We start from the raw sequence: 26942 nt of genomic DNA on the forward strand, positions 1-26942 counted from the left end.
CACTTCCCCAGCGATAGGTTGACTTATTATAGAACCTAATGGCCGAGTGTGACCTCATATGACACTCTTTGGAGCAGTGCAGTTGCCTTAATGTATTATTAAAAGTGCTCCTCCTTTCAGCCAAAGTGACATGCAGAGGGAGAATAGGAGCAGTAGTAGGCCACTTGGCTCCTGAAGCTGGTTCCACCATTCAATATTATTGTATATTTAATACTTAAGTTATGTCTGAGTAATCTTGTATATATGCTGGTTGATTAAGCAATCTTGTTTGTTTAAATAATTAATTATGGGTTATATTATAAATAAGAGAATTGCATAAGTCATCATAATATCACATGATAGGGCATGCCTCGCTTAAAGTAAACATGAAGTTAGACACAAATTCCCAGCCTCCCGTGTCTTCCTTTAAATTAGTTTAATATTTTGAAGTTCCAAAACAGAACATTTGGTGACGAGGTATTTTTAAAATGAACCCGAGATGACACTGACCTGTTGGAGTGCAGTGAAACAGTTGAGTTTTAAAAAATTAGTGCAGCAAGAAACTGCGTGTAAATAAGAAACAGCCCAGCACATGCAGATTGTCCAGCTGGAAAAACAGCAGCAAATGGAGGACTACATGTGTTCATAAAGAGTGAATACTGGGTGATAATAATCATTAAAAAAGCAGAAATGGCTGGCTATGTCAGAAAAATTGACATTTGATTATATAAAAGATATCTAAAATAGGTATACTGAGCTAATTCAACAATATTTTGAAGCCAATGAGAAACAAATACTAATTTTGCTGAGTGCATTGGGCTTAAAGGCATACAGTTTGCTTTGAAGTTTGACTGTAACGCAGGAACATTTAGAACCAATGCGATCCTTGATTACAGAACTTCTACTGGAGAAAAGATGACTCCTGTGGAAATTACATCCGTAACATGAATTACAACAGCCAACAAACCACATTGAGTGCTTGTATGTGGTAAAAACAGGAGGACCAGCATTATAGGACTGTGATCGGCTGAAATAATTACAATTTATGGAGATCCATCCACTGTTTGCAGGCCACATCTCCTGCAATGAAGCCAATTGAAAGTGAATTAAGAATGGCACTGGAACATGCCACAACTGTCACTATGCTGAACACAATGAACCATTGCCGAACAGAGGACAAACAGGCATTGGTGCCAACCTCTGTGCCTCTGATTGGAAAGCATATTGGACCAAGGAAGGACCATGCTACTTAGAGGAAGCATGAATGCGACAAAAGCACTAGTTCGACTACAACAGTATTTTAGGCAACATATCTGAGAAAACCTGATATGTTAATTAGGCATTTGTTGGTGAAATGTGACTGGGTTTTAAGCTGGAAGAGAGTTCAATGAGTTTCAGGAAAGTTGCAAGCATTTGGCTTTTGTGTGTATAAAGAACCAGAGCCTATCCTGAGTACATTAAGGTTATTGCATGAACTTCAAGTGGGAGATAAAAAGCTGCTTGTAAAAGTAGATGCAAAGACCAAAAAGTCCAGCTGGATGAATGGAAGGCCAAAAAGAATAGAGTCAATGGAGATACGAAAACAGAGGATTTGTCAGATAACGTTGTGGATGTGGAAACCAAGAGGAGAGTTCAGATCATAAAGGGAACAAAAGAAGCATTAAATAAGAGAATACTCCAGTGAACTAAATGGACCTTCGCAAGATCAAGATGCACACACTAGAAGAAGAAAAAGGAGGGAAGAGTTGGAAAGGAAGAATGTGAACAAGGAAGACAAAGGTATGAAAGGCACGGAGTGGCCACTCCCTGCTGAACATCGACGGCTCCTCGGTAGGGATCGTAAAGAGCACCAAATTACTTGGTGTTCACCTGGTCCCTCAACACCAGCTCCATAGCAAAGAAAGCCCAGCATCGTATCTACTTTCTGCGAAGACTGAGGAAAGTCCATCTCCCACCCCCCATCCTCATCACATTCTACAGGGGTTGTATTGAGAGCATCCTGAGCAGCTGCATTACTGCCTGGTTCGGAAATAGCACCATCTCGGATCGCAAGACCCTGCAGTGGATAGTGAGGTCAGCTGAGAAGATCATCAGGGTCTCTCTTCCTGCCATCACGGACATTTACACTACACGCTGCATCCGCAAAGGAAACAGCATTATGAAGGACCCATGCACCCCTCATACAACCTCTTCTCCCTCCTGCCGTCTGGGAAAAGGCTCCAAAGCATTCAGGCTCTCACGACCAGACTATGTAACAGTTTCTTCCCCCAAGCTATCAGACTCCTCAATACCCGAAGCCTGGACTGACACCTTGCCCTATTGTCCTGTTTATTATTTATTGTAATGCTTGCACTGTTTTTGTGCACTTTATGCAGTCCTGTGTAGGTCTGTAGTCTAGTGTAGCTTTCTCTGTGTTGTTTTTTTTTCTGTAGTTCAGTCTAGTTTTTGTACTGTGTCATGTAACACCATGGTCCTGAAAAACGTGGTCTCATTTTTACTATGTACTGTACCAGCAGTTATGGTCGAAATGACAATAAAACTGACTTGACTTGACTTGAAAGAGAGAAAGAATGTAAGAGAGCATTCTTGTTTGTTTAAATAATTCATTATGGGGTATTAAATGCATGAATTGCATATGTCATCACACTACCATGTGATTCACATGTGCCTTGGCTTAAAGTAAACATGAAGTTAGACTCGTATTCCTGGACTATCGTGTATTCCTTTGAATTAATTCAATATTTTGAGGTTACAAAACAAATATGTTTACGGTTGATCGTCCCATGCCTCAGCTTAACTTCTGTATGTGATCCCCACGATCATCAATTCCCTGATCTTTTAAAAATGTATCTTCCTCCTCTTTAAGTACCCTAATAATCTAATTAGGGCAGAGGGCTCCAGAGATTAGCCACCCTCTACAGGATGAAATTTTGATACTTCTCACTTTTAAATTACCACTTCCTAATTTTGTAATTATGTCACCTTTATAGAGACTCTCTCACAAGTGGAAACATCTGGACTTTCACTCTGTCGAGACCCCATATTTAAAAAGATTACCTTCCAAACTCGCAAGAATAAGATCTATTTTCTAGAAACTTCTTTAATTTCTGGCAAAGAATGAATATATACTCAATGTTCCAGATTACAGTATTTGAAAGGATGTGCCTTACCTTGCTGGTCACTGGGAATTTCCCACTGCAAAAAGGAATTGGAAATAGACTCATAGATTAATGTAGCACAAAATCAGGCCCTTCAACCTAATTGGTCTCTGCCAACCAAGCTAGTCTCATTTACCAGCATTTGGGCCGTAACCTTCTAAAACTTCCTATTCTATTTACCTGCCCAACTGTCTTTTAGAAGTTGTTACTGCATCTGTCTCAATTATCTTCTCTGCTAGTTCATTCCACATACACAGAACAGGACAGCAAAGGAACAGGCCCTTCAGCCCACAATGTTGTACTGAACTACTTAAACTAGTCATTAAATGCCAAACCTACACTAATTTGTTAGAATTAATTTAAATAGTTTTACTACTCCCTAATGAGTAGTAAATTGAACAGAGCAATAAACAAATGTGAGTCACTCACATTTCAGAATGCAATATTCCAAATGGAGAAGTGACATTTTATTCAATTTTTGCATAGTTTATTCAGCCACTTCAGAACTCAGTTAATGGCTATCCACATCATTGTGTTTGGAAACTAGGAAAGACAGCAGATTTTTTCTCCAGGAGAAAAGAGACACAGATGATGTTAGTGGACTAGTTAGGCTGTGTACGTACTCATTTTATTAATGACTATATTTGGGGGAAAATCCAGAAGACTACTGACCTGAATGTATGGTATATTCCACAGCTGCTGTGATGGGATTTGAAACTAAATTCACTGGAGTATCAGTCCAGCGTGGTAGATTAGTTGTTTGGTAATGTAACTAATCCACTACATTGGGAAAAGAGACCACGCCACTTTCATAGTGACATGCGACTTCAAGTGATGTTAATTGGGTATTGAATGCTTTAATTGTAATTTTTGGTTCATTTTGGAAATTTTTTCAGTTTTCAACTGAAAATAATGCTTTGTAAATCAACATTCACAAATTCTTTACAATGTGGGAGGAAATGGGTGCACCTGGAGAAAACAAACATGGTCCAAGCCCTGATCATAAAGCGGCTCTAACTTTACAAATTAAACACTTCAATGAACATGAATAATAAATCTTTATAAGTCAAAACTAAATTAAAGGTGATGAAATTTATACTAACCATCTGACACTAGTGATAAAAATGAACTGTATTTTCTGCTTACCAACATAATTTCAAAGTCTGATTCTTTGTTAACTGCCAATGTTTGCTGCATATTTTCTGATATATTTTTCTCTTCTGATATCTTGGGTTCTCCTTCTGAATCTTTAACACACTTTCCCAATCCTTTGCCTTCTAAAGTGCCAGTAGTACATCCAGGTTTCTCAGCTCCTTCCGTGGGCTTCATGATTTCTTTGACGGCAACCACAGTCTTAATGCCAGATGCGATGATCATTTTTTCACATTTATTGCAAGGTATTTTTGAAGAAAATAACACGGCAGAATCTAAGTCTTCGGCTGACCTGTAACAGCAGAATCAACAAATGCTCAGTTGCAGTTTCCCTAGTGTTGCTGAAATAGATTTTTGACTTCAATAAGGACATGGAGCAATGGAGTACTATAGAGAGAGTGCAGAGGAGATTTATAATGATGTTGCCTGGATCAGAGAGCACACCTTATGAGAATAGGTTGAGTGAACTTGGCCTTTTCTCCTTGGAGCAACGGAGGATGAGAGGTGACCTGATAGAGGTGTATAAGATGATGAGAGGCATTGATCGTGTGGATAGCCAGAGGCTTTTTTTCCAGGGCAAAATTTAACATGAGGAGGCATAGTTTTAAGGTCCTTGAAAGTAGGTACAAGAGGGATGTCAGAGGTAAGTATTTTTACACAGGGAATGATGGGTGCATGGAATGTACTGCCAACAACGGTGGTAGAGGCAGATCCAAAAGGGTCTTTTAAGCGCCGTTTAGATAGGTACATGGAGCTTAGAAAAATAGAGGGCTATGTGGTAGGGAAATTCTAGGCAGATTCTAGAGTAGGTTAGGGGAGGGGAGGGAGGGGGAAGGGGAGAGAGAAAGACACACATTTGGTGTCTGTTGAGTTTTTTTCTGGGTTCTTTTGGGTTTCTTGTCTCGTGGCTGCCTGTAAGGAGATAAATCTCAAGGCTGTATCTTGCGACACACACAAAATGCTGGAGGAACTCAGCAGGTCAGGCAACATCTACAAAAAGAATACAGTCGATGTTCGACCCTTTGGCAGGATCAAACATCAAGTGTACGCTTTTCCTAGATGCTGCCTGGTCTGACCTGACTTCCTCCAGCATTTTGTGTGTGTTGCTCGGATTTCCAGCACCTGATTTTCTCTTGTTTGTGGTCATATAATGTGTACATACTTTGATAATAAATGTACTTTGAACTTTGATGTAATAATTTATAGGGATAGAATGTAAAATAAAATTATTCACTGTATCTTTGCACAAGGGATAATAAATCAATTAATCAATAGGGTATATAGTCTCACAACCTTACATAAACATTATATCCAAAAGCCCAGCAGAAAGCCTAACCTGAAGAGAATGGCATTCACTTCTGCATGGACCATGAATTTGCCCTTGGCCACTTGCTGCTTATAGCCTCTTCCTCTGCGAGGGAAGTTTCCATATAATGCTTGCTTGATATAGCCATTGTAGCCAGCTCCAACCTTCAAAGAACAGGTGAATGATTAAACTGGTACCAGCATGCAGTTAAAACTCCAATTGTACCAATATAGCCTACATTATAATAAGGGACTACTTTATGTTTTAGTAACATGTCTTTGCATGCGCTATTAGACGTGTGTTGATCTGTATGTGTGTGCCAAGTTCGGACACCATCAGTAAAGAACCATGAAACTTAGTTCCCGTCTCCAGTGTTTTTATTAATAATATAGTTGTTTAAACAGGCCATATACACAACAAATTGGCGACAAGAATTACGAACCTACATCTTATCGGAACCCCGTGTTTTAGTTGATAATGATACTTGGAGAAGAGAGAGAAGAGAGATGAAAAGGAGCGACACACGCGTCCAGACGGAGTGCGCTTGTGGTGCTAGCAAAAAGGACAGGGGAGTCAAGTGGAACATGCAGTGACTGCAAGGAGCTAGCTAGACAGAGAAAAAGGAAAAACAGGACTAAATTAACATAACAAAGATTGCGATGATTGGAACCATTACAGCATTTGATAGTAGCATTGAAAACTGGGTAATTTTAAGAGTGGAGTTATATTGTGATGCTAACGGTGTTAATGATGAAAAGAAAGCCAGTATCTTTGTTATGGGAGCAAAAACATAGGGCTGCTACAGAGCTTGTTAACCCCTGAAAAGCCAGCTGACAAAACATTCGAGCAAACAGTAGACATTTTTCAACGGCATTTAAACCCCAAACCACTGGTCATTGCTATAAGATTTAAATTTCACAAACAGAATCAGAGCAAAAATGAAAGCATTTCTGAATATTGTGCTGAATTGTGCAAATTATCAGAACATTGTCAATTTGGAGCTGGTCTATCGGACGCATTGAGGGACAAGTTAGTGTGTGGCATGCACTGTGAAACCACATAGAAGAAGCTCCTGTGTGGAAAAGACCTTATATTAGAGAAGGCGCTGAATATTGCAATATCATTGGAAATAGTAGCATGGGTTGCTTCAGACGTGACGAAGATCTGTGGAAGCATGAACTGGGTAATGGCAAGCAGCAGAGCGAAAGACCGGCAGAAATGGAAGACCCTTGTGGAGGCCCCATGTGCCATCTAGGCACAAAGGGTTCAGACGACGATGATGACGACGACGTTGCTTCAAGAGATACAACAAAAATCTCTGGAATATGCTACAAGTAAAATGTCAGTGAACAGAAATGAAGGAAAGAAATGTTACTGTTGTGGGAACATACCACATGACCCTGACGACTGTTGGTTTAAAGACAAAGAATGCAGAACCTGTGGCAAACAGGGCCACATTGGCAGAGTAGGCAAAGCTAGTAAACAGCAGAAAAAGGACAAAATACAGAGAAACAAGAGACCCCCAGAAAGGAAAATACAACAATGTGCACAAAATGAAAGAACGTAGTTCTGATGAAAACTACTCAGACAAAAGTGAATTGTCTGCAACTTTGCAGCATGAAAGAAACAGATGATCAAAGGGTAATATAGATCACTCCACAAGTGGCAGGTGTGCGACTGAAAATGGAGTTGGACACAGGCTCAGCTTTAACAGTGATCTCTGTACACAACTATAAATGACTGTTTTCTCACATACCTCTGAAACGGACTAAACTACTGCTAAAGACTTACACAGGACAGAGAGTGCGTCCTAAAGGTAAAATTAAAGTGACTGTGACCTACAGAGACAAAACACAGCAGCTGAACCTCCACGTACTGAAAAATGGAGGACCACCGTTGCTGGGATGTGAATGGCTCAGGAAAATCCAGTTGGATTGGTACACCATCAAGGCAGTAGTTGTATCAGCAAAGGAGAGCAGCAAGGCTGAGAGACTGTCACAAACCATAGAACCATAGAACACTACAGCACAGTACAGGCCCTTCAGCCCTCCATGTTGTGCTGACCCATATAATCCTTAAAAAACATACTCAACCCACACTATCCCATAATCCTCCATTTTTATTTCATCCATGTGCCTGTCCAAGAGGCTCTTAAATACCCCTAATGTTTTAGCCTCCACCACCATCCCTGGCAAGTCATTCCAGGCACTCACAACCCTCTGTGTAAAAAAACTTACCCCTGATGTCTCCCCTAAACTTCTCTCCCTTAATTTTGTATATATGCCCTCTGGTGTTTGCTATTGGTGCCCTGGGCAACAGGGTACTGACTATCCACCCTATCTATGCCTCTCATAATCTTGTAGACCTCTATCAAATCCCGTCTCATTCTCCTACGCTCCAAAGAGAAAAATCCCAGCTCTGCTAACCTTGCTTCATATGACTTGTTCTCCAATCCAGGCAACATCCTGGTAAATCTCCTCTGCACCCTCTCCATAGCTTCCACATCCTTCCTATAATGAGGTGTAATTCTCTTAAGTGCGGTCTCACCAGAGATTTGTAGAGTTCCAACATGACCTCTCTACTCTTGAACTCAATCCATCTGTTAATGAAGCTTATCATCCCATAGGCCTTCTTAACTACCCTATCAACCTGTGCAGCGACCTTGCGGGGTGTATGGATATGAACCCCAAGGTCCCTTTGTTCATCCACACTCTTAGGTAACTGACCATTAATCCTGTACTCAGTCTTCTGGTTTGTCCTTCCAAAATGCATCACCTCACACTTGTCCGGATTGAACTCCATATGCCATTTTTCTGCCCAACTCTGCAGCCTGTCTATATCCTCTTGTAACCTTCAACCACCTATAACTCCATCCACAACTCCTCCAGTCTTTGTGTCATCCGCAAACTTACTCACCCATCCTTCCACTTCTACATCCAGGTCATTTATAAAAATCACAAATAGCAGGGGTCCCAGGACAGATCCCTGTGGCACTCCACTAATCACTGACCTCCAGGCAGAATACTTTCCTTCCACAACTACCCTCTGCTTTCTTCCTTTAAGCCAATTTTTTATCCATACAGCCAAGGTTCCACCTATCCCATGCCTCATGACTTTCTGGATGAGCCTCTCATGAGGGACCTTGTCAAATGTTTTGCTAAAGTCCATGTAGACCACATCCACTGCCCTACCCTCACAAATACTTGCTGACTCTGAGGAAGTGTTCATGAAAGGAATAGGAACACTTCAGGGCATGAAGGCAAAGATTGAGATTGAGGAAACCGCATTTCCAAAATTTCACAAGCCAGACCAGTGCCATATGCAATCGATCCTACAGTAGAGGCTGAGCTGAAAAATCTGGAGCAGACTGGGGTCCTATCAAAGGTGGATTGGAGTGAATGGGCCACTCCTATTGTTCCAGTGATGATGAAAACCTCCAGCACAAAACCAGGAAAACCAAGCAAGGTGCGCATATGTGGAGACTTTAAAGTGACTGTCAACCCAGTTCTCCGCACAGTACAGTAACCTCTACCTCGTACTGAGGACATCTTTGCTTCCCTGTCAGGAAGGGAACATTTCACAAAAATCAATTTGACCCAAGCTTATCTCCAAATGGAAATCAATGAAGCATCCAAGAAATACCTGGCAATAGATACACACAAAGGACTTTACCAGTACAACAGGTTGGTGTTTGGGATAGCATCAGCGCCTGCAATCTGGCAAAGGGCAATGGACCAGGTCCTGCAGGGGATTCCAGGGACTCAGTGTTACCTGGATGACATCGTTGTCACCGGCAAAGATGACGGCGAACATCTTTCTAACCTTGAACAAGTGCTCACCAGGTTACGAGAACATGGGGTCAGAGCTAATCGACAGAAGTGTGAGTTTCTCAAAAAGGAAATCTCATACTGTGGGCATGTGATCAACAAGGATGGCTTACACATGTCTCAAGACAAGATAGAAGTGGTGCTTAAGGCACCACCACCTGAAAATGTGTCTCAGCTGAGAGCATATCTTGGACTCGTGAACTATTACCACAAGTTCTTGCCTAACCTATCCACAATCCTACACCCACTAAATGCACTATTACAGACAGGGTCACAATGGAAGTGGACTGAGTGCTGTGAGAAAGCATTTCAAGAAACTAAAAGACTCATAACTTCAGAAGGGGTGCTCCCCTCCTTACCAATCCAACTGGCTTGTGATGCCTCATCCCATGGGATAGGAGCTGTGTTATCGCACAACTTTCCAGATGGCTCAGAAAGACCAATAGCCTTTGCCTCAAGAATGCTAACTTCAGCTGAACGCAACTACACACAGATTGACAGAGAGGCCCTAAGCCTCATGTGGAGAGTCAAGAAATTCAGTCACTACCTGTATGGTCAAAGGTTTATCCTGTTGACTGACCATCAGCCTCTTGTGTCAATCTTCAACCCAAGGAAAGGCGTTCCAGAGATGACAGCACTAAGGCTGCAGCGATGGTCTCTTTTCTTGGGAGGTCACATGTATGACATTGAACACAAGGGGACCAAGCAACATGGCAACACAGATGGTTTGTCACGTTTACCACTGCTGACTTCAGAGATAACTACACAAATGGATTCAGAAGAGGTCTTTCACACAATAGCGAGGAAGGAGCAGTTGTCAGTGTGTTCAGAAACACTAATGTGTGGTTCACGAATTGTGATTCCTCCCTTGCTACACACCAGAGTGCTGGAGGAACAGCACAAGGAGCTCCTGGGTGCCGTGAAGATGAAAAGTCTTGCCCATCCCTATGTGTGGTGGCCAGGAATCGATAAACAGATTGAGGACTTGACCAAAAACTACTATGGATGTCAAAAGATCCAGAACACACCACCACAAGCCCCTCTCCATCCATGGGAGTGGCCCTCATCACCATGGCAACGAGTGGACATTGACTTTGCTGGACCATTCATGGACTCTTATCGTTTTAATCGCCGTTGATGCACATTCCAAGTGGCCAGAGGTAATCAAAATGAAGACATCCACATCGGAAAAGACCATTATAGTTCTGAGGGCCATGTTTGCCAGGAATGCCACTCCAGAACAAATCTGCACAGACAATGGATGACAATTTGTCTCTGAAGAATTCCAAAGTTTTGTGAAGAACAACGGAATCAAGCACTTTACATCTGCCCCTTACCATCCATCCACAAATGGCTTGGCAGAAAGATTTGTGCAGACATTCAAGAAAGCCATCAAGGCAATGGACAGCGAAAATCAACCATTGCAACACAAGATAGACAACTTCCTCCTTGCCTATCGTAATGTAGTACATGCAACCACTAATCTGACTCCAGCGACGATGTTTCTGAACAGGAACCTGAGGTCCCGCATGGATCTTCTCAAATCAGATGGACGGCGTGATGTGGAGAACAGACAGTTCAAACACTTGAACGCTAAGTCAACACGGAGCTTCAGTGTGGGACAGTCAGTTCTTGCACTTGATTACCGGACTGAAAAGTGGCAGCTGGGTACAATTTCCACCATAGGCAGGCCACTGATGTATACAGTGGAGGTGGGAGAGAACGTATGGAGATGTCATGTGGACCAAATCCTGGATGCTCAGGTGAAAAGCACAACAACACCTTGCCCGGTCTCCCTTAACATAGAAGCAAACACTCCTGATGTGACCACATCAGCCTCACCTACAGATAAGCCTGTCATCAGTGCTGAGGACCCACCTGATATACCTGTGGAGACTCATTCCCCAAAGCAAATGTTTCAGTCAGACATTACCTGGAGAGGCAGAGAAGACCTCTCCAGAGACATGAGTTATAAATGGGTCTTAGACCAAAAGTAAAAAAAAAGAAAAAGGCTTGTTATAATTTGATATTAAGTTACTTTTTTTATAATTTGTAACCAAATGGTAGGTGTTTATATGTTAAGAGTAAAGGTATTTGTTTAGCATAGTGCCCCAGTAAAAAAACAGTTGATACACTATTAAAATAAAAGGGGAGAAGAGTACCGTATAGCCTACATTATAATAAGGACTACTTTATGTTTTAGTAACATGTTGTTGCATGCGCTATTAGGCGAGTATTGATCTGTATGTGTGTGCCAAGTTTGGACTCTACCAGTAAGAAACCATGAAACTTAGTTCCCGTCTCCAGCGTTTTTATTAATAACATAGTTGTGTAAACGGGCCACATAGACAACACCAAAAATCAGCTATCTGATCATTCCAAAATCTCAATGTCATGCTATTTGGCTGACCAGGTAATGTTTATTACATACTCTTCCTACTCACCAGTTTTATTGAACTCACTGGAATCCTGTTTCCTGTACTTCCTTCAAATTGACCAGTGTCCTGTTTCCTGTGTACCAAGATGACTGGGAAATTTGTTGTGTATTACAAGGTAATACATAAAATAGAGTGAATTAAAATGTTTAGCTGGGAGAGAGGATGGAAAGGCTGGGGCTTTTTTTATCCTGAAACATGGGAGATTATGGAGATATAGAAAAACAAACGTAGCAATTAGTATCAGAAAAACAAGAACTTCTGCTGATGTTAGAAATCTAGAGCAACACAGAACAAAATGCTGTTGGAACTTAGCAGGTCAGGCAGCATCCATTGAAAGGATTAAAAGTTGATGTATTGGGCTGTGACCCTTTATCAGGACTTGAAAGGAAGGGGGAAGAAGTCAGAAAAAGAAGTTGGGAGTGTGGGGGGTGGGGTCAGAGTGAGAAGCTGGGAGATGATAGGTGGAAAAGCTAAGATGCCAAAGAAGGAAGAATCTGATTGGAGAGTAGAGTGGACTGTGAGAGAAGTGAAAGAAGGGGCACCAGAGGGAAGTGATAAGCAGATGAGAAGATAAGGGGTAAGAGGGGACTGGAAAAAGAGAGAGGGGAAGGGGGAGAAATTACTTGAAGTTAGAGAAATCAATGTTCATGTCATCAAGTTGGAAGATACAGAGTCAGAATCTGGGGATGTTAGTCCTCCAACCTGAGAGTGGCCTCATTGTAGCAGTAAAGGAGGCCATGGACCAATATGTTGGAATGGGAATGGGATTGGAATTAAAACGGTTGGCTACAGGGTAATTCTATTTGTTGTGGATGGAATGAAATTGCTCAAAAAGTGGTCCCCCAATCTATATTGTAGAAGAGGCTGTACCTGGAGCTCTGGATATAGTAGATGATCCCGAAAGACTCACAGGAGAAGTGTTGCTTCACCTGTTTCAGTCAGGGAGGAGGTGAATGGACAGCGTACAATTCCTCCGCTTGTAGGGGTTGTGTCAGGAGGGAGATCAATGGGGAGGGACGAATTGACAAGGCAATCATGGAGAGAGTGATCCTTGCAGAGAGTGGAGTCAAATAAAATGTGTTTGGTGGCAAGATCCTGTTGAAGATGGTGAAAGTCGCAGAGAATGACATACTGGATGCGAAGGTTCATGGGCTGGTAGTTAAGGACAAGTACTTCCCCCAGAGTGACGGAGTCTAAAACTAATAGAAATAGGTAAAAGATGGGAAGGGAAAAAATTTTAAGGGGAACCTGAAAGGGAACATTTTACATCGAGGGTGGCAGGTATGTGGAATGTAGAATGAGCTATCAGAGGGAGTGGGAGAGCAGGTACAATAAGAACAATTAAATGTCACTCAGATAGGATAGCAGACAGGAAATGTTTAGGGGGATACGAGCCAAATGCAGGCAAATGGGATTAGTTTAGGTCAGTAATTCAGCCAGCATGCATGAGTTAGGCTGAAGGGTCTGTTTTGATGCTGTATAAATTTGTGATTCTTTGGTCAATACATGCTGCACCACCTAGATGGACAAGGGCAGCAAGAAGATGGGAACACGTCAGCTTCAAGAACCTCATCCCTCATCCTTATTACACCCCCCCCTCCAATACCAACTTGACTTTGAAATCTGTCACTGGTCATTCCAGCCAAAATGCTGGAATTCCCAACACAAAAGTACCACAGTTACGTCTTTACCAGGTGATCAGCAGGAGTCCAAGGAGAGGCTTGCCCTCCCTTTCTCAGGTGTTGTTTGGAAGGGAAAGAACCACGAACTTTGCCCATATCACCGAGATCCCAAAAGTTAATAAACCAAGGTGTTAAGTTTTACTCACAATGTACTGCTTCTGCTTGTCATAGATTATTGCTCCAATACCATTTGCTGGATCATCTAGATAAGAAGTTTAAAATTGTTAGAGTTGGTGCCAGATGTTCTTGCTCTGTTTTTGTTTTTTTTCTGCTTTTAACAATGCCAGTGGCCTGTATGTGGTCCTGAGAGAGTCATGAAGCATAGAACCAGGCCCTTCAGCTTTTCAAGTTCATACTGATTTCTTCACATTCATCCTTCTTGCTTTGCTAAACCGGTCAGAAAAGTTCCTGAGCAGTAATTCATACAACTAAATTGAGAGCTAAAAACTTTACAGGCTAAGTTTAAAATTCATGATGGAAGGATATGGAAAGTAAAATTGAAATGATCTCTGGATCTAAAATGTGGGTCTGTAACCCAGCTTTAGGTAAGTGATAGAGACACAAGAGACTGGAATCTGAAGCAACAATTAAACTGCTGGAGGAACGCAGCAGGTGGAGCAGCAACAATGGAGGGAAATGGACAGTCATGTTTTGGGTTGAGGCCCTTCATCTGGACTGAAAGACAGAAGGGAGATAGCCAGTATAAAAGGGTCCATTGAAGTGGAGTGGAAGGGTAGCAAGAACTGAACTGCAATAGGTGGATCCAAATGAGGAGGGGTGATTTTCTGATGGAGCAGGGGAGGGTGGAAATGGGGTCAGGCAGGGTGGTGATCGATGGATGTGACGAAGAGCCACAAAAGATAGGAGAGGGAGGTGAGAATGGAACCAAGTGTGGGAGGTGGGGAAGGGCAGATGGGAGTATCTGGTAAGGCTCTGACTACTTGTGCCAACCAGCTGGTGGGAGTATTCAAGGACATTTTAAATCTCTCACCGCTATGGGCGGCAGTTCTCACTTGCTCCAAAAAGGCAACAATTATACCAGAAGAATATTGTGAGTTGCCTTAATGACTATTGCTCCGTAGCACTCACATCTACAGTGATGAAATGCTTGAATCATGACTAGACCAAACTCCTGCCTCAGCAAGGATCTGGACCCACTGCAACTTGTCTATCACCAGAATAGGTCAACAGCAGACGCAACTCAATGGCTCTTCACGCGGCCTTAGACCACGTGGGCAATACAAACACCTGTGTCAGGATGCTGTTCATCAACTATAGCTCAACGTTTTAACACCATCATTCCCGCAATCCTGATTGAGAAGTTACAGAACCTGGGCTTCTGTACCTCACTCTGCAATTGGATCCTCGACTTCCTAACCAGAAGACCACAATCTGTGTGGATTGGTGATAATATCTCCTCCTCACTGACCATCAACTCAGTTATTGCTTTATCTTCTACTACCTCAATGGACTGTGAAATAACCTAATCATTATGAACAATATATGACAAGTTTTTCACTTTATCTTAGTATATGTGACATAATAAACCAATTCCAATACCAATATCAAGATACGTTATGCTGATGCCAATAATACTATACAGAAGTTTGACTCAGTAACAAACCTGATCGAGCAGCCATGAGGAAGCAAAGTTGCAATGAGTGAGTAACATGGTCCAGGGACAATTCCTCAGTTTCAATGAAAGTGCCATGGTTACAGTTCAGGAGTGCAGTATAGATCTGGAGTGCAGAGCCTATTATGCATTCCTTGCTTGGTGAGACAGGCATGTCACAGTCATTCCAATATTTTACCATCTCTTTTTCCAAGCTGGCCTTTAGGATGGAATTCCTACATTCTTTACATTTCTGTCTGCGAGTACGCTGGCAGAGTATGTCAGTTAGCTTGTCATCAATGAGTGGCACATGGGGCTGCATAAAGGTGCTGCTGCTTCGGAAGATTTGGATGACGTTTTTAAGGTCTCCCTTATATTTTTCGTTGATCTGCTTAAATTCAGGCTCCTTGGGCCAGAAAAATATGGACTGAACCCCTCCTAGAATGAATAAGCAAACAACAGTTCTTAAGGTTAGATGGTTTATTAAACTAAAAATGAATCCATAGTTTTAAATAAATAAACAAGCAAAGGAATGATAAGTACTTCATTTCAAAGCAAATCATTTTACTAACTATAATGTAAATCCCAGGAGTTTCCATTTGTTTTATAAATTAACTGCTGCTAGAAAGGAAACAAAAGGGGGTGTGGGAGGGAATAAGTTGCAAGGCCACAGGGTGAAGGGATAAGATATGTGATTGTTCTTATGGAGGTCAGCATGGACACACTGAGATGAATATTCTCAGTTGGTACTGAAATAAGTAAGAAATCTGTTGAGCCTCCACTCAATGGACTTTGTTTACATTTATCACTGTCTTCTTAAAGCAGGCAACATAATCATAGACCCGCACCCACCCCAGACATCATCTCTTCTCCTTGCCATTGGGCAGAAGATACAAGAGACTGAAAGCATGAACTACCAGGATCAAGAACAGATTCTATATCGCTGTTTTAAGATTACTGAACAGTTTCCTATTATGATAAGGTGGACTCTTGACCTCACAATTTACCTCATTATGACCTTGCACCTTATCCATTGTTGGCAATGCTCCTTATCTGCAACCATTTATAATTTATTCTGCATTGTTATTATTTTTCCTTGTACTGATGTAATGAAATAAACTGCATGGATGGTATGCAGAACAATGTTTTTCACTGTACTGGTGCATGTGACAATATAAACTAATTTACCAATTTACCAGTTTAAGTCTGCCCTAAGGATCAGTGAGAAAGATGGGCAGACTGAGGGTGTGATGTGGCAAAGGTTGAATACATTGAAAGCTGCAGATCTGGGAGCACGGAACACTTCAAGCTGAGAAGCCAGCGGCTTGATGGTGGAAAAATGCAATTCCAATGGTGTTATTCTAGGGAGGATGCTGACATAAGGAACATTGTAAGGACCTGTACAAAAGAAACGGGTTGCACTTGAATCCGAGGGGGAAAAATATTCTTGCAGGTAGATTTTCTAGAGATGTTGGGAGTGGTTTAAACTAATATGGCAGGGGGATGGAAACCTGAATGATAGAGCTGAGGATGAGCCAGCAGATTTACAAGTATATGATGGGTGTAACTTGAATGTAAGGAAGGACAAGCCAATGATTGGGTACAAATGCTGACAGAGCAAAGAGTTAAATTGTACCGCAGAGGCAAAATTCAAAAGTGTGAAGAACTCAGGACTGAAGGAGTTGTATTTAAATGCGCATAGCTTTCAGAATAAGGTGGATGAGCAGGTGGCACAGTTAGAGATTGGTTGCTATGACATTGTGGGCATCACTGAGTTGTGGCTGAAAGAAAGCCATTGTTGGGAGCTTAACATCAAAGGATATACTTTGTATCAAAAGGACAGACGGGAAGGTATAGGTGGTGGTGTGGCTCTGTTTGTAAAAGATGGAACTACATTTTTAGAAAGAGGTGACATAGGGTCAGAGAATGTTGGATCATTGTGGGTAAAGAAACTGCAAGGGTAAGGGAATCATATATAGACCTCCAAATAGTAGCCAAGATGTGGGGTTGAGATCACAAAGGGAGCTGGAAAAGGCATGTAATAAGGGTAATGACACAATTGTAAAGCCTGATTTGTATTTCTACCTCAAATGTACATTGTAGGTACTGTGTACCTTACGCCATAGGGTGATGTGCACCTCCCCAAAAAAGTAACTCACACATTGCGGTGACACAGACCACAACTGTGATTGGTCTGCCTGGTAGCATCGCATTTCCTCCTATGCATTTCTGGTTGCTTTTCTCCGCCATGTCTGTACACTGATGCAAAATAAATCGTTGGAGACAATGAACCAAATCATCAAATCTACCTGTCGGCATCCGAAAATATTTGAAATGCATTTCCTTGTCCATGTCTCTCATGAAGAAACTCAACACAGTGGCATAGAAACCCCACCGCCAACTAGCGTTTTGGCAGTGAATTGCAGAGCAATGCAGACACAACAACGCATGCTCGCTACGGCATTGGGCTACGCATAAGTATAAATCAGGTCTACGGCGTAGCCCGTACGCACAAGTATAAATCAGGCTTAATGGGGGGGGGGCTTCAAAATGCAAGGGCATTGAGAAAATCAGGTTGGTGTCAGATCGCGAGAGAGGGACTTTATTGAATGCCTACAAGATGGTTTTTTAGAGCAGCTTGTGCTTGAGCCTACTTGGGGAAAGGCTATCTTAGATTGGCTGTTGTGAAATGATCCAGATCTTATTAGGGAGCTTAATGTAAATGAACCGTTAGGAGGCAGGAATAATATGATTGAATTCATACTGGAAGTAGAATGGAGAAGTAGAACTCACATGTACCTGTGTCACAATGGAATAAAGAGTATTACAAAGGGATGGGAGAGGTACTTGCCCAGGGGGATTGCAGGAGAACATTGGTGGGGATGATGGCAGAGCAGAGATGGCTGAGGTTTCTGGGATTAGTTCACAAGGCACAGGATAGATATGTCTCACAGAGAAAGGAGTTCTCAAATGGCAGGGGTAGGCAACTGTGGCTGACAAAGGAAGTTAAGGGCTGCATAAAGGCCAAGGAAAGGGCATATTAGGTAGTAAAAGTTGAGTGGGAAGTTGGATGATTGGGAAGCTTTTAAAATCCAGCTAAAAGAGCTATAGGAAGGGAAAAGATGAAATATGAGGGCAGACTAGCCAATAGTATAAAGCAGGATACCAAAAGTTTTTTTTCAGTTATATAGAGTAAAAGTGAGGTGAGAGTTGATATTGGACCACTGGAAACTGATGCTGGTGAGATAGTAATGGCGAACAAAGAAATGGCAGATGAATTTAATGGGTACTTGCATCTGTCTTCACTGTAGAAGACACTAGCAGAGTGCCAGAGGTCTCTGAGTGTCAGGGAGCAGGAGTGAATACCATTGATATTACAAATTGATAGTACTAGGTAAAGTCAAAGATCTTAAGGTGGGTAAGTCACCTGGGCCATATGAACTACATCCCAGAGTCCTGAGGGAGGTTACTGAAGAGATAACAGATGAATTGGTCATGATCTTTCAAGAATCACTTGTTTCTGGCATGATCCCAGAAGACTGGAACACTGCAAATGTCACTTCACTCTTTAAGAAGGGAGGAAGGCTAAAGAAAGGAAATTATAGGCCAATTGGCCTAACCTTTGTGGTTGGGAAAATGTTGGAGTCTATTATTAACGACGAGATTTTGAAGTACTTGGAGATTAATGATAAAATAACTCAAAATCAGCACAGTTTCAGTAAAGGGAAATTTTGCCTGACAAATCTGATGGAGTTCTTCAAGGAAGTAACGTGCAGGGTGGACGAAGGAGAGGCAGTGGATGCCATTTACTTGGATTTTCAGAAGGCATTTGATAAGGCACCACACATTAGGCTGCTAACAAGTTAAAAATCTATGGCGTTACAGGAAAGATCCAGGCATGGATAGCGGAATGGCTGACAGGCAGGATGCAGTACTGGGACCTTGCTACTTTTCACATTGTTTGCCAATGATTTAGATGGTAGAACTGATGGCTTTGTGGCAAAGTTTGCAGATGATACAAAGATAGGTGGAGGGGTAGGTATTACTGAGGAAGCAATGCGATTGCAGCAGAACTTAAACAAATTGGAAGAATGGGCAAAAAAGTGGCAGATGAAATACAGTGTTGGGAAATGTATGATAATGCATTTTCGTAAAAGGAACAACAGTGAGGATTATTATCTAAATGGGGAGAAGGTTCAAACATCAGAGGTGCAGAGGGTCATCAGAGTCTTCGTGCAAGACTCCCAAAAGGTTAATTTAGAGGTTGAGTCTGTGGTAAAGAAGACAAATGCAATGTTGGCATTTATTTCAAGGGGAATAGAATATCAAAGCAAGGAGATAATGCTGAGGCTTTATAAGACACTAATCAGGCCACACTTGGAGTATTATCAACAGTTTTGGGCCTCATATCTCAGAAAGTATGTGTTGTCATTGGAGAGAGTCCAGAGGAGGTTCATGAGGATAATTCTAGGAAAGGAATGAAGGAGTGAAGAAAACTAATGGCATGCTGGCTTTTATAACAAGAGGAATTGAGTATAGGAGTAAAGTGGTCCTTCTGCAACTGTACAGGGCCCTGGTGAGACCAGGAGTATTGTGTGCAGTTTTGGTCTCCAAATTTGAGGAAGGACATTCTTGCTATTGAGAGAGTGCAGCGTAGGTTCACAAGGTTAATTCCCGGAATAGCGGGACTGTCATATGTTGAAAGATTGGAGCGACTGGGCTTGTATACACTGGAATTTAGAAGGAGAGGGGATCTGATTGAAACATATAAGATTATTAAGGTATTGGACACACTGGAGGCAGGAAGCATGTTCCCACTGATGGGTGAGTGCAGAACTAGAGGCCACAGTTTAAGAATAAGGGGTAGGCCATTTAGAACAGAGATGTGGAAAAACTTTTTCACCAAGAGAGTGGTGGATATGTGGAATGCTCTGCCCCAGAAGGCAGTGAAGGCCAAGTCTTTGGATGCATTCAAGAGAGAGTTAGATAGAGCTCTTATAGATAACGGGGTCAAGGTCAATATGGGGAGAGGATAGGAACGGGGTACTGATTGTGTATGATCAGCCATGATCACAGTGAATGGCGGTGCTGGCTTGAAGGGCCGAATGGCCTACTCCTGCACCTACTGTCTATTGTCTATAAGGGGTTAACAAATGAGGAGTGTTTGTCAGCTTTGGACCTGTATTCACTGGAATTTAAAAGAATGTGGGGGGAACTCATTGAAACCTACAGAATGTTGAAAGGACTAGGTAAAGTGGATGTGGAGAGGATGTTTCCTATGGTGGGAGTATCCACAACTAGAGGGCATAGCCACAAAATTGAAGGTTGACCTTACAGACCTAAGGTGAGGAGGTAATTTATTTATTTTTAGCCAGTGAGTAGTAAATCTGTGGAATGCTCTGTCACACATTGCGGTGGAGCCCAAGTCCGTATATTTAAGGAGGAAATTCATCATTTCCTAAGTGGTTAGGGCATCAAAGGATATGGTGAGAAGGTGTATGGGTTTGATTGGGATCCGGGATCAGTCATGATGGAGTGGCACAGCAGACTCGATGTGCTGAATGGCCTATTGCTGCTCCTTTGTCTAATGGACTTATGGACCCTAGTGGTTGAGTTTTTTGGCGAGTCAACATCAAGAGGGCAAAACGGACAAGGAAGGTGTTCAAGTGACGAGGGTCGTTTGAAGATGGATGTGTTTTAAGGGCATGGGGTAGTGAAATTGTAGCTGCGGGATTGACCATAAAGCCACAAGACCATAAGATATAGGAGCAGAATTAGGCCATTCAGCCCATTGAATTTGCTTTGCCATTCCATCATGTCTGATCCCTGATCCTACTCAATCCCATACATCTGCCTTCTCGTCAGTCCAGTACCAGATGGAGAAAGAGACTATTAACACAGACATAATGCAAGGATACATGCTTATAGGAGTGAGATAGATTGGCTGGTTGAGTGGTATCACAACAACAACCTTGCAGTCAGCATCAACAAGACCAAGGAATTAATTGTGGACTTCAGGAAGGGAAATTAGAGAACACAAGCCAGTCCTTATTGAGGGGTCAGTTCTGGGAAGAGTAAGCAGCTTCAAATTCCTTGGTTTCAACATCTCAGAGGATCTATTCTGGGCCCAACCCATTGATACAATCATAATGAAAACACAACATCAGTTATACTTCATTAGCAGTTTCAGGAGATTTGGTATGTCACCAAAGACTCTTACAAATTTCTATAGAATGTACCATAGAGAGCATTCTGACAGTTGCATGCACAGGACTGTGAGGCTGCAGAGGGTTGTAGACTTAGCCTTCTCCATTACTAGTGCAACCCCGCCCTCCATCGAGGATATCTTCAAAAGGAGCTACCTCAAGAAGGCGGCATACATCATTAAGGAACTTCACCATTCAGGACATGTCCTCTTCTCATTAATACTATTGGAGAGGACGTATAGGAGCCCGATGACCCAAGCTCAACACTTCAGGGACAGCTTCTTCCCCTCTGCCATCAGGAACCATTATTCCTCATTAATACCTCATTATTCTTTTTTATTTGTGCTACTTATTTACTTTTGTGATTTATAGATTTTTGCACTGTACTGCTGCTGCAAAACAACAAATTTCATGTCACATGTCAGTGACAGTAAATCATATTGTGATTCTGAACTAGAGCACAATGAACAATGTTATATAAACAGATGGGTATTGAGGCAGTGGGGAGATAGACACCAGGAGGAAGGATAAAGGCAAAGCACTAGAATGCAGTGATGATTTGAAACAGCCTCAGGAAAGCTTGCCAGCATATGATAAAAGATGTGTTTGTATAAAACTTTGGAACTTTTAGTGATGGGCTTGTGAAGGTAAGAAATCTGCAACAATCCTTTGAGATGCTATGATGGTGAATTAGCTTCTTATTCAAATGGCAAAATAATTGTATCAACTGTTTCAGTCTTCAGAACCTGAGAATTGTCTCACAATTCTCATCACCAATCATACTAGTTTATTATTATTGACACAGTGAAAAGCTTTTGTGTGTCATTTATAGATCATTCCATTTATAAGTATATCAAGATAGTAAAAATGAAACAGGAATATGGAATATTGTGTTTAAATTGCACTGAAAGTGTAGTGTAGGTAGACAATTAAAGGGATGAGGCCACAACGAGCTAGGCTGGGAGATCAAGAGTTCATCATTTGTGTGTCAGAGGTCCGTTCAAGGCTCATAATGGTGAGATGGAAACTGTCCTTGAGCCTGATGAAGTGAACTCTCAAGCTTTTGTACCTTTTACATGATGGTAGAGGGAGAAGAGGAATGACCAGGGAGAGGGAGCGAGGAGATCTTTGATTATGCTTTCTAGAGGCAGCAGGAAGTGTGGACAGATTCAGTGAAGGGAAGTCTGGTTTTCGTGCTGGACTGGGTTGCATTCACAATTTCTATAAAAGAAACATGGCACCTGGTTGTGATATGAAGGATATCTCCTCCAAGGCATCGAGCACCCAGAGCTTTGGGAGAGGAGAACATTGGAAAAGAACTGCACTGGGGTTAATGATTTAGTGAAGTTAAGAGCTTGCCTTGAACTAGACATTTTGCACACTCTGTGCAGGGTTTCCTGGACAGGTACACGTTACATCCTGTGATTGCCTTAGACAGGTGCATGGTGACGAGCTGGGCAGCATGTAACTTCTTCCGGGAGCAATCCATTGCCACAATCCTCTGCACAGAACTAGACTCACACACAACAATTCCAGTTTTGTTAACCTGTGGGGACAGCCATGAGTTAAAACAAAAAATGAGAAGGGTTACTATAAAATGCACAGTAAACGTAGACTGGGCCAACAGCAGCCATGCATCACATAGATGGAAACTGATCATTATTCTTGCTGTAGTAAGGTTCAGGGTGAAAACAATCCAACAATGCCCTCTGCTTCCCCAGGAAATGCTACACCAGAATTCCTGTGAGTTATAAAAACAGAACTGTATCACATTGATCCTGAAGCAAAGGTCCTGTAAACCTGGTTTGGAAAACACCCATCACTCCATCATTGTTGGAGGTGAGGGGCAGGCATTGCAGTAAGATAGATGACTATGTTGGGATAATGTTGTATTGCAGCGTGCTTGGCACTGGTCTGCCCTGACTAGATCTGTTGTCGTTAAGATCATGATATGCACGTCATACCTGAGACCATTCTCAGAGGAGTAGCTACCTGTTATGTAAAATGCCAGTCCTGCAATCGGTAATCTCATTAGACTCTGTTTGAGTTGCCTTATTTAACTGGTTTGGACCAGTCAGAGTGTAAAGACACAAATACACAAGACTGGGGTGGGCAGAACCATGAAACAATGTTAGTTGTAGCCCTGGACAATGACCAGTAAGAAGGTGACCCAGGAAGGTCAGGTGACCTTGAGCCAATGGGATGAAGAGCCAATGGTTCAATTGACGAGGAACAGTATACACTCAGAAGCTCCAAGTACCCAGCAGGCACAGACCAGCTATAGCTCTCTAGCAGGCACAGACCAACTATCGTGGATAAGAAGGACCCCACGGACATGCGGAGATCAGGACCATGAGGAACGCCTGGCCAGCATACACTCCTTTTCTGGGTAATATCTTTTTCTCTTCATTGACTGTTCATGGAGTGTCAGGGTTCTAGTAGGGAGCACATAGGTACACAAGAGTGTGAACCCACCTGCTTTTTTAGTTGAAATAAGAAAAGTTACTTGTTGCTATATACAGATTCTCTGTGCCTCACTGATCATTATTACAAGATGTGATTCTTGTACCAGAATTGGCATCCCTGGGAGGGCTCGAGGATAAACCTCTTTGTTCAGTGGGAGATTTGAGTCGGACCACGTGGGTGAGGTACAGAGATCTGGGACCGGGTAGTTAGCAGTTACCTACCCAGGATGAAGAATTCAGAAAATTCTGCAAGTCCACAGGACTTGGATTGTTTTGATTGGAGGAGATACCTCCAGACATATGTGTTGGGTAAGTGGCCACAAAATGAGGAGTTTGTCGGTCACCCTGGTTGTGAAGGGAAAACTGCTGGTGATGCTCTATGGAAAATTGCCCAAGGGAAGCTGTCGAACAGGAAACTTAAACAATTACAAAAACCAGTAGCAGTTGGTTGTTTAATTGAGGATTTGATAGAATTATGACAAAATGCTAAAGCAGAACGGCATAGATTAGAGTCAGAAAACAAAGGTCAGCATAAAGCTGAAACCGAGTGAGATAGGTTCGAAGGAGAACACCAAAGGCTCCAAATGGAGGCAGAAACCTTTAGAAAAAGGGTTACTGATTTACAGGGTCAGAGAGGTATGGACTTGATGCATATTAACCAGCTTCAGTTGAAGTGTGAGAAATTACTTAAAGAGAAAAGTAAACTAGAGGAATCAACCACACTGGTGAAGGATGAAGTGGAAGGATTAAGAAAACAGTGCAGTGATTTAAAGATGACTATGAATGTGATTCGGATATCAGCACAGGAAAGGACGAGTAACATTGGAGATCATGCAAAGTGTTTAAAGCATATTCAAAAGCTGCAGGCTTTTCTCCTAATGTGAGGAATAATATGTGCTTTTGGATCTGTAAAAGGGAATAAAGGTGAATATGGAAACATTGATTGGCATGATTTAGCAGATGGAGCTACTAGATACGGTTATGATAATTATGAAGCACCATCTCCCGAGGAACAACTCTCTCTTCTACAAGCGAGAATTGGAGGAGCAAATCTGCAGAGAGATAACAGACAACTGCAAGATACAGAAAGTTGTGATTGTAGGGGATTTTAATTTTCCACACATTGAATGGGACTCCCATACTGTTAAAGGTCTAGATGGGTTAGAGTTTGTGAAATGAGTTCAGGAAAGTTTTCTAAATTAATATATAGATGTACCAACTAGGGAGGATGCAATATTAGATCTCCTATTAGGAAATGAGTTAGGGCAGGTGACGGAAGTGCGTGTAGGGGAACACTTTGGTTCCAGTGATCATAATGTCATTAGTTTCAACTTGATCATGGATAAAGAAAGATCTGGTCCTCGGGTTGAAGTACTAAACTGGAAAAGGGCCAAATTTGAAGAAATGAGAAAAGATCTAAAAAGCGTAGATTGGGACAGGCTGTTCTCTGGCAAGGATGTGATTGGTAAGTGGGAGGCCTTCAAAGGAGAAATTTTGAGAGTGCAGAGTTTGTATGTTCCTGTCAAGGTTAAAGGCAAAGTGAATAAGAATAAGGAACCTTGGTTCTCAAGGGATATTGGAACTCTGATAAAGGAGAGAGATGTGTAACATGTATAGGCAACAGGGAGGAAATAAGATGCTTGAGGAGTATAAAAAGAATAAGAAAATACTTAAGAAAGAAATCAGGAAAGCTAAAAGAAGACTTGAGGTTGTTTTGGCAGTCAGGGTGAAGGATAATCCTAAGAGCTTCTACAGGTATGTTAAGAGCAAAAGGATAGTAAGGGATAAAATTGGTCCTCTTGAAGATCAGAGTTGTCGGCTATATATGGAACCATAAGAAATGGGAGAGATATTAAATGGGTTTTTTGCATCTGTATTTACTAAGGAAACTGGAATGGAGTCTATGGAAACAAGGCAAACAAGTAGGGAGGTCATGGAACTTATACAGATTAAAGAGGAGGAGGTGCTTGCTGTCTTGAGGCAAATCAGAGTAGATAAATCCCAAGGACCTGACAGGGTATTCCCTCGGACCTTGAAGGAGACTAGTGTTGAAATTTCAGGGGCCATGGCAGAAATATTTAAAATGTCGATATCCACGGGTCAGGTGCCAGAGGATTGGATAGCTCATGTAGTTCCGTTGTTTAAAAAGGCTCAAAAAGTAAGCCAGGAAATTATAGGCTGGTAAGTTTGATATCCGTAGTAGGTAAATTATTGGAAGGAATACTAAGAGATAGGATCTACAAGTATTTGGATAGACAGGGATGTATTAGAAAAAGTCAGCATGGCTTTGTGTGTGGTAGGTCATGTTTAACCAATCTATTAGAGTTTTTCGAGGAAGTTACCAGGAAAGTGGATGAAGAGAAGGCAATGGGTGTTGTATACATGGACTTTATTAAGGCCTTTGACAAGGTCCCGCATGGGAGGTTAGTTAGGAAGATTCAGTCGCTAGGTATACATGGTGAGGTAGTAAATTGGATTAGACATTGGCTCAATGGAAGAAGCCAGAAAGTGGTAGTGGAGGATTGCTACTCTGAGTGGAGGCCTGTGACTAGTGGTGTGCCATAGGGATTAGTGCTAGGTCCATTGTTATTTGTCATCTACATCAATGATCTGGATGATAATGTGGCAAATTGGATCAACAAGTTTGCTGATGATACAAAGATTGGAGGTGTACTGGACAGTGAGGAAGGTCTTCAAAGCTTGCAGAGGGATTTGAACCAGCTGGAGGAATGGGCTGAAAAATGGCAGATGGAGTTTAATGCGGACAAGTGTGAGGTATTGCACTTCAGAAGGTCAAACCAAGGTAGAACATACAAGGTAAATGATAGGACACTGAGGAGTGCAATAGAACAGAGGGATCTGGGAGTACAGATACATAATTCCCTAAAAGTGGCGTCACAGGTGGATAGGGTCGTAAAGAGAGCTTTTGGTATAAATCAAAGTATTGAGTATAAGAGGTGGAATGTAATAGTGAGGTTGTATAAGACATTGGTGAGACCGAATTTGGAGTATTGTGTGCAGTTTTGGTCACCTAATTACAGGAAGGATATTAATAAGGTTGAAAGAGTGCAGAGAAGGTTTACAAGGATGTTGCCAGGACTTGAGAAACTGAGTTAC

At 42.0% G+C, this 26942-nt stretch overlaps 1 protein-coding gene across 1 annotated transcript in view; it reads right to left on the bottom strand.

Annotated features, from left to right (window-relative positions):
- The window catches only part of LOC132397664 (cytidine and dCMP deaminase domain-containing protein 1-like), a 62277-nt gene extending 44673 nt beyond the window's left edge, over nucleotides 1–17604 (bottom strand). Inside the window, exons 1-6 of the mRNA XM_059976432.1 lie at nucleotides 17550–17604; nucleotides 15167–15592; nucleotides 13689–13744; nucleotides 5626–5759; nucleotides 4284–4581; nucleotides 3150–3174 (exon numbers count right to left, since the gene is read on the bottom strand). Of these exons, the coding sequence (XP_059832415.1) occupies nucleotides 3150–3174; nucleotides 4284–4581; nucleotides 5626–5759; nucleotides 13689–13744; nucleotides 15167–15592; nucleotides 17550–17604 (994 nt within the window). The remainder of the gene's footprint in view (nucleotides 1–3149; nucleotides 3175–4283; nucleotides 4582–5625; nucleotides 5760–13688; nucleotides 13745–15166; nucleotides 15593–17549) is intronic.
- Between the last annotated feature and the right edge of the window lie 9338 nt (nucleotides 17605–26942).

Source organism: Hypanus sabinus, chromosome 8, assembly GCF_030144855.1.
Source record: "Hypanus sabinus isolate sHypSab1 chromosome 8, sHypSab1.hap1, whole genome shotgun sequence".
Lineage (NCBI taxonomy): Eukaryota > Metazoa > Chordata > Chondrichthyes > Myliobatiformes > Dasyatidae > Hypanus > Hypanus sabinus.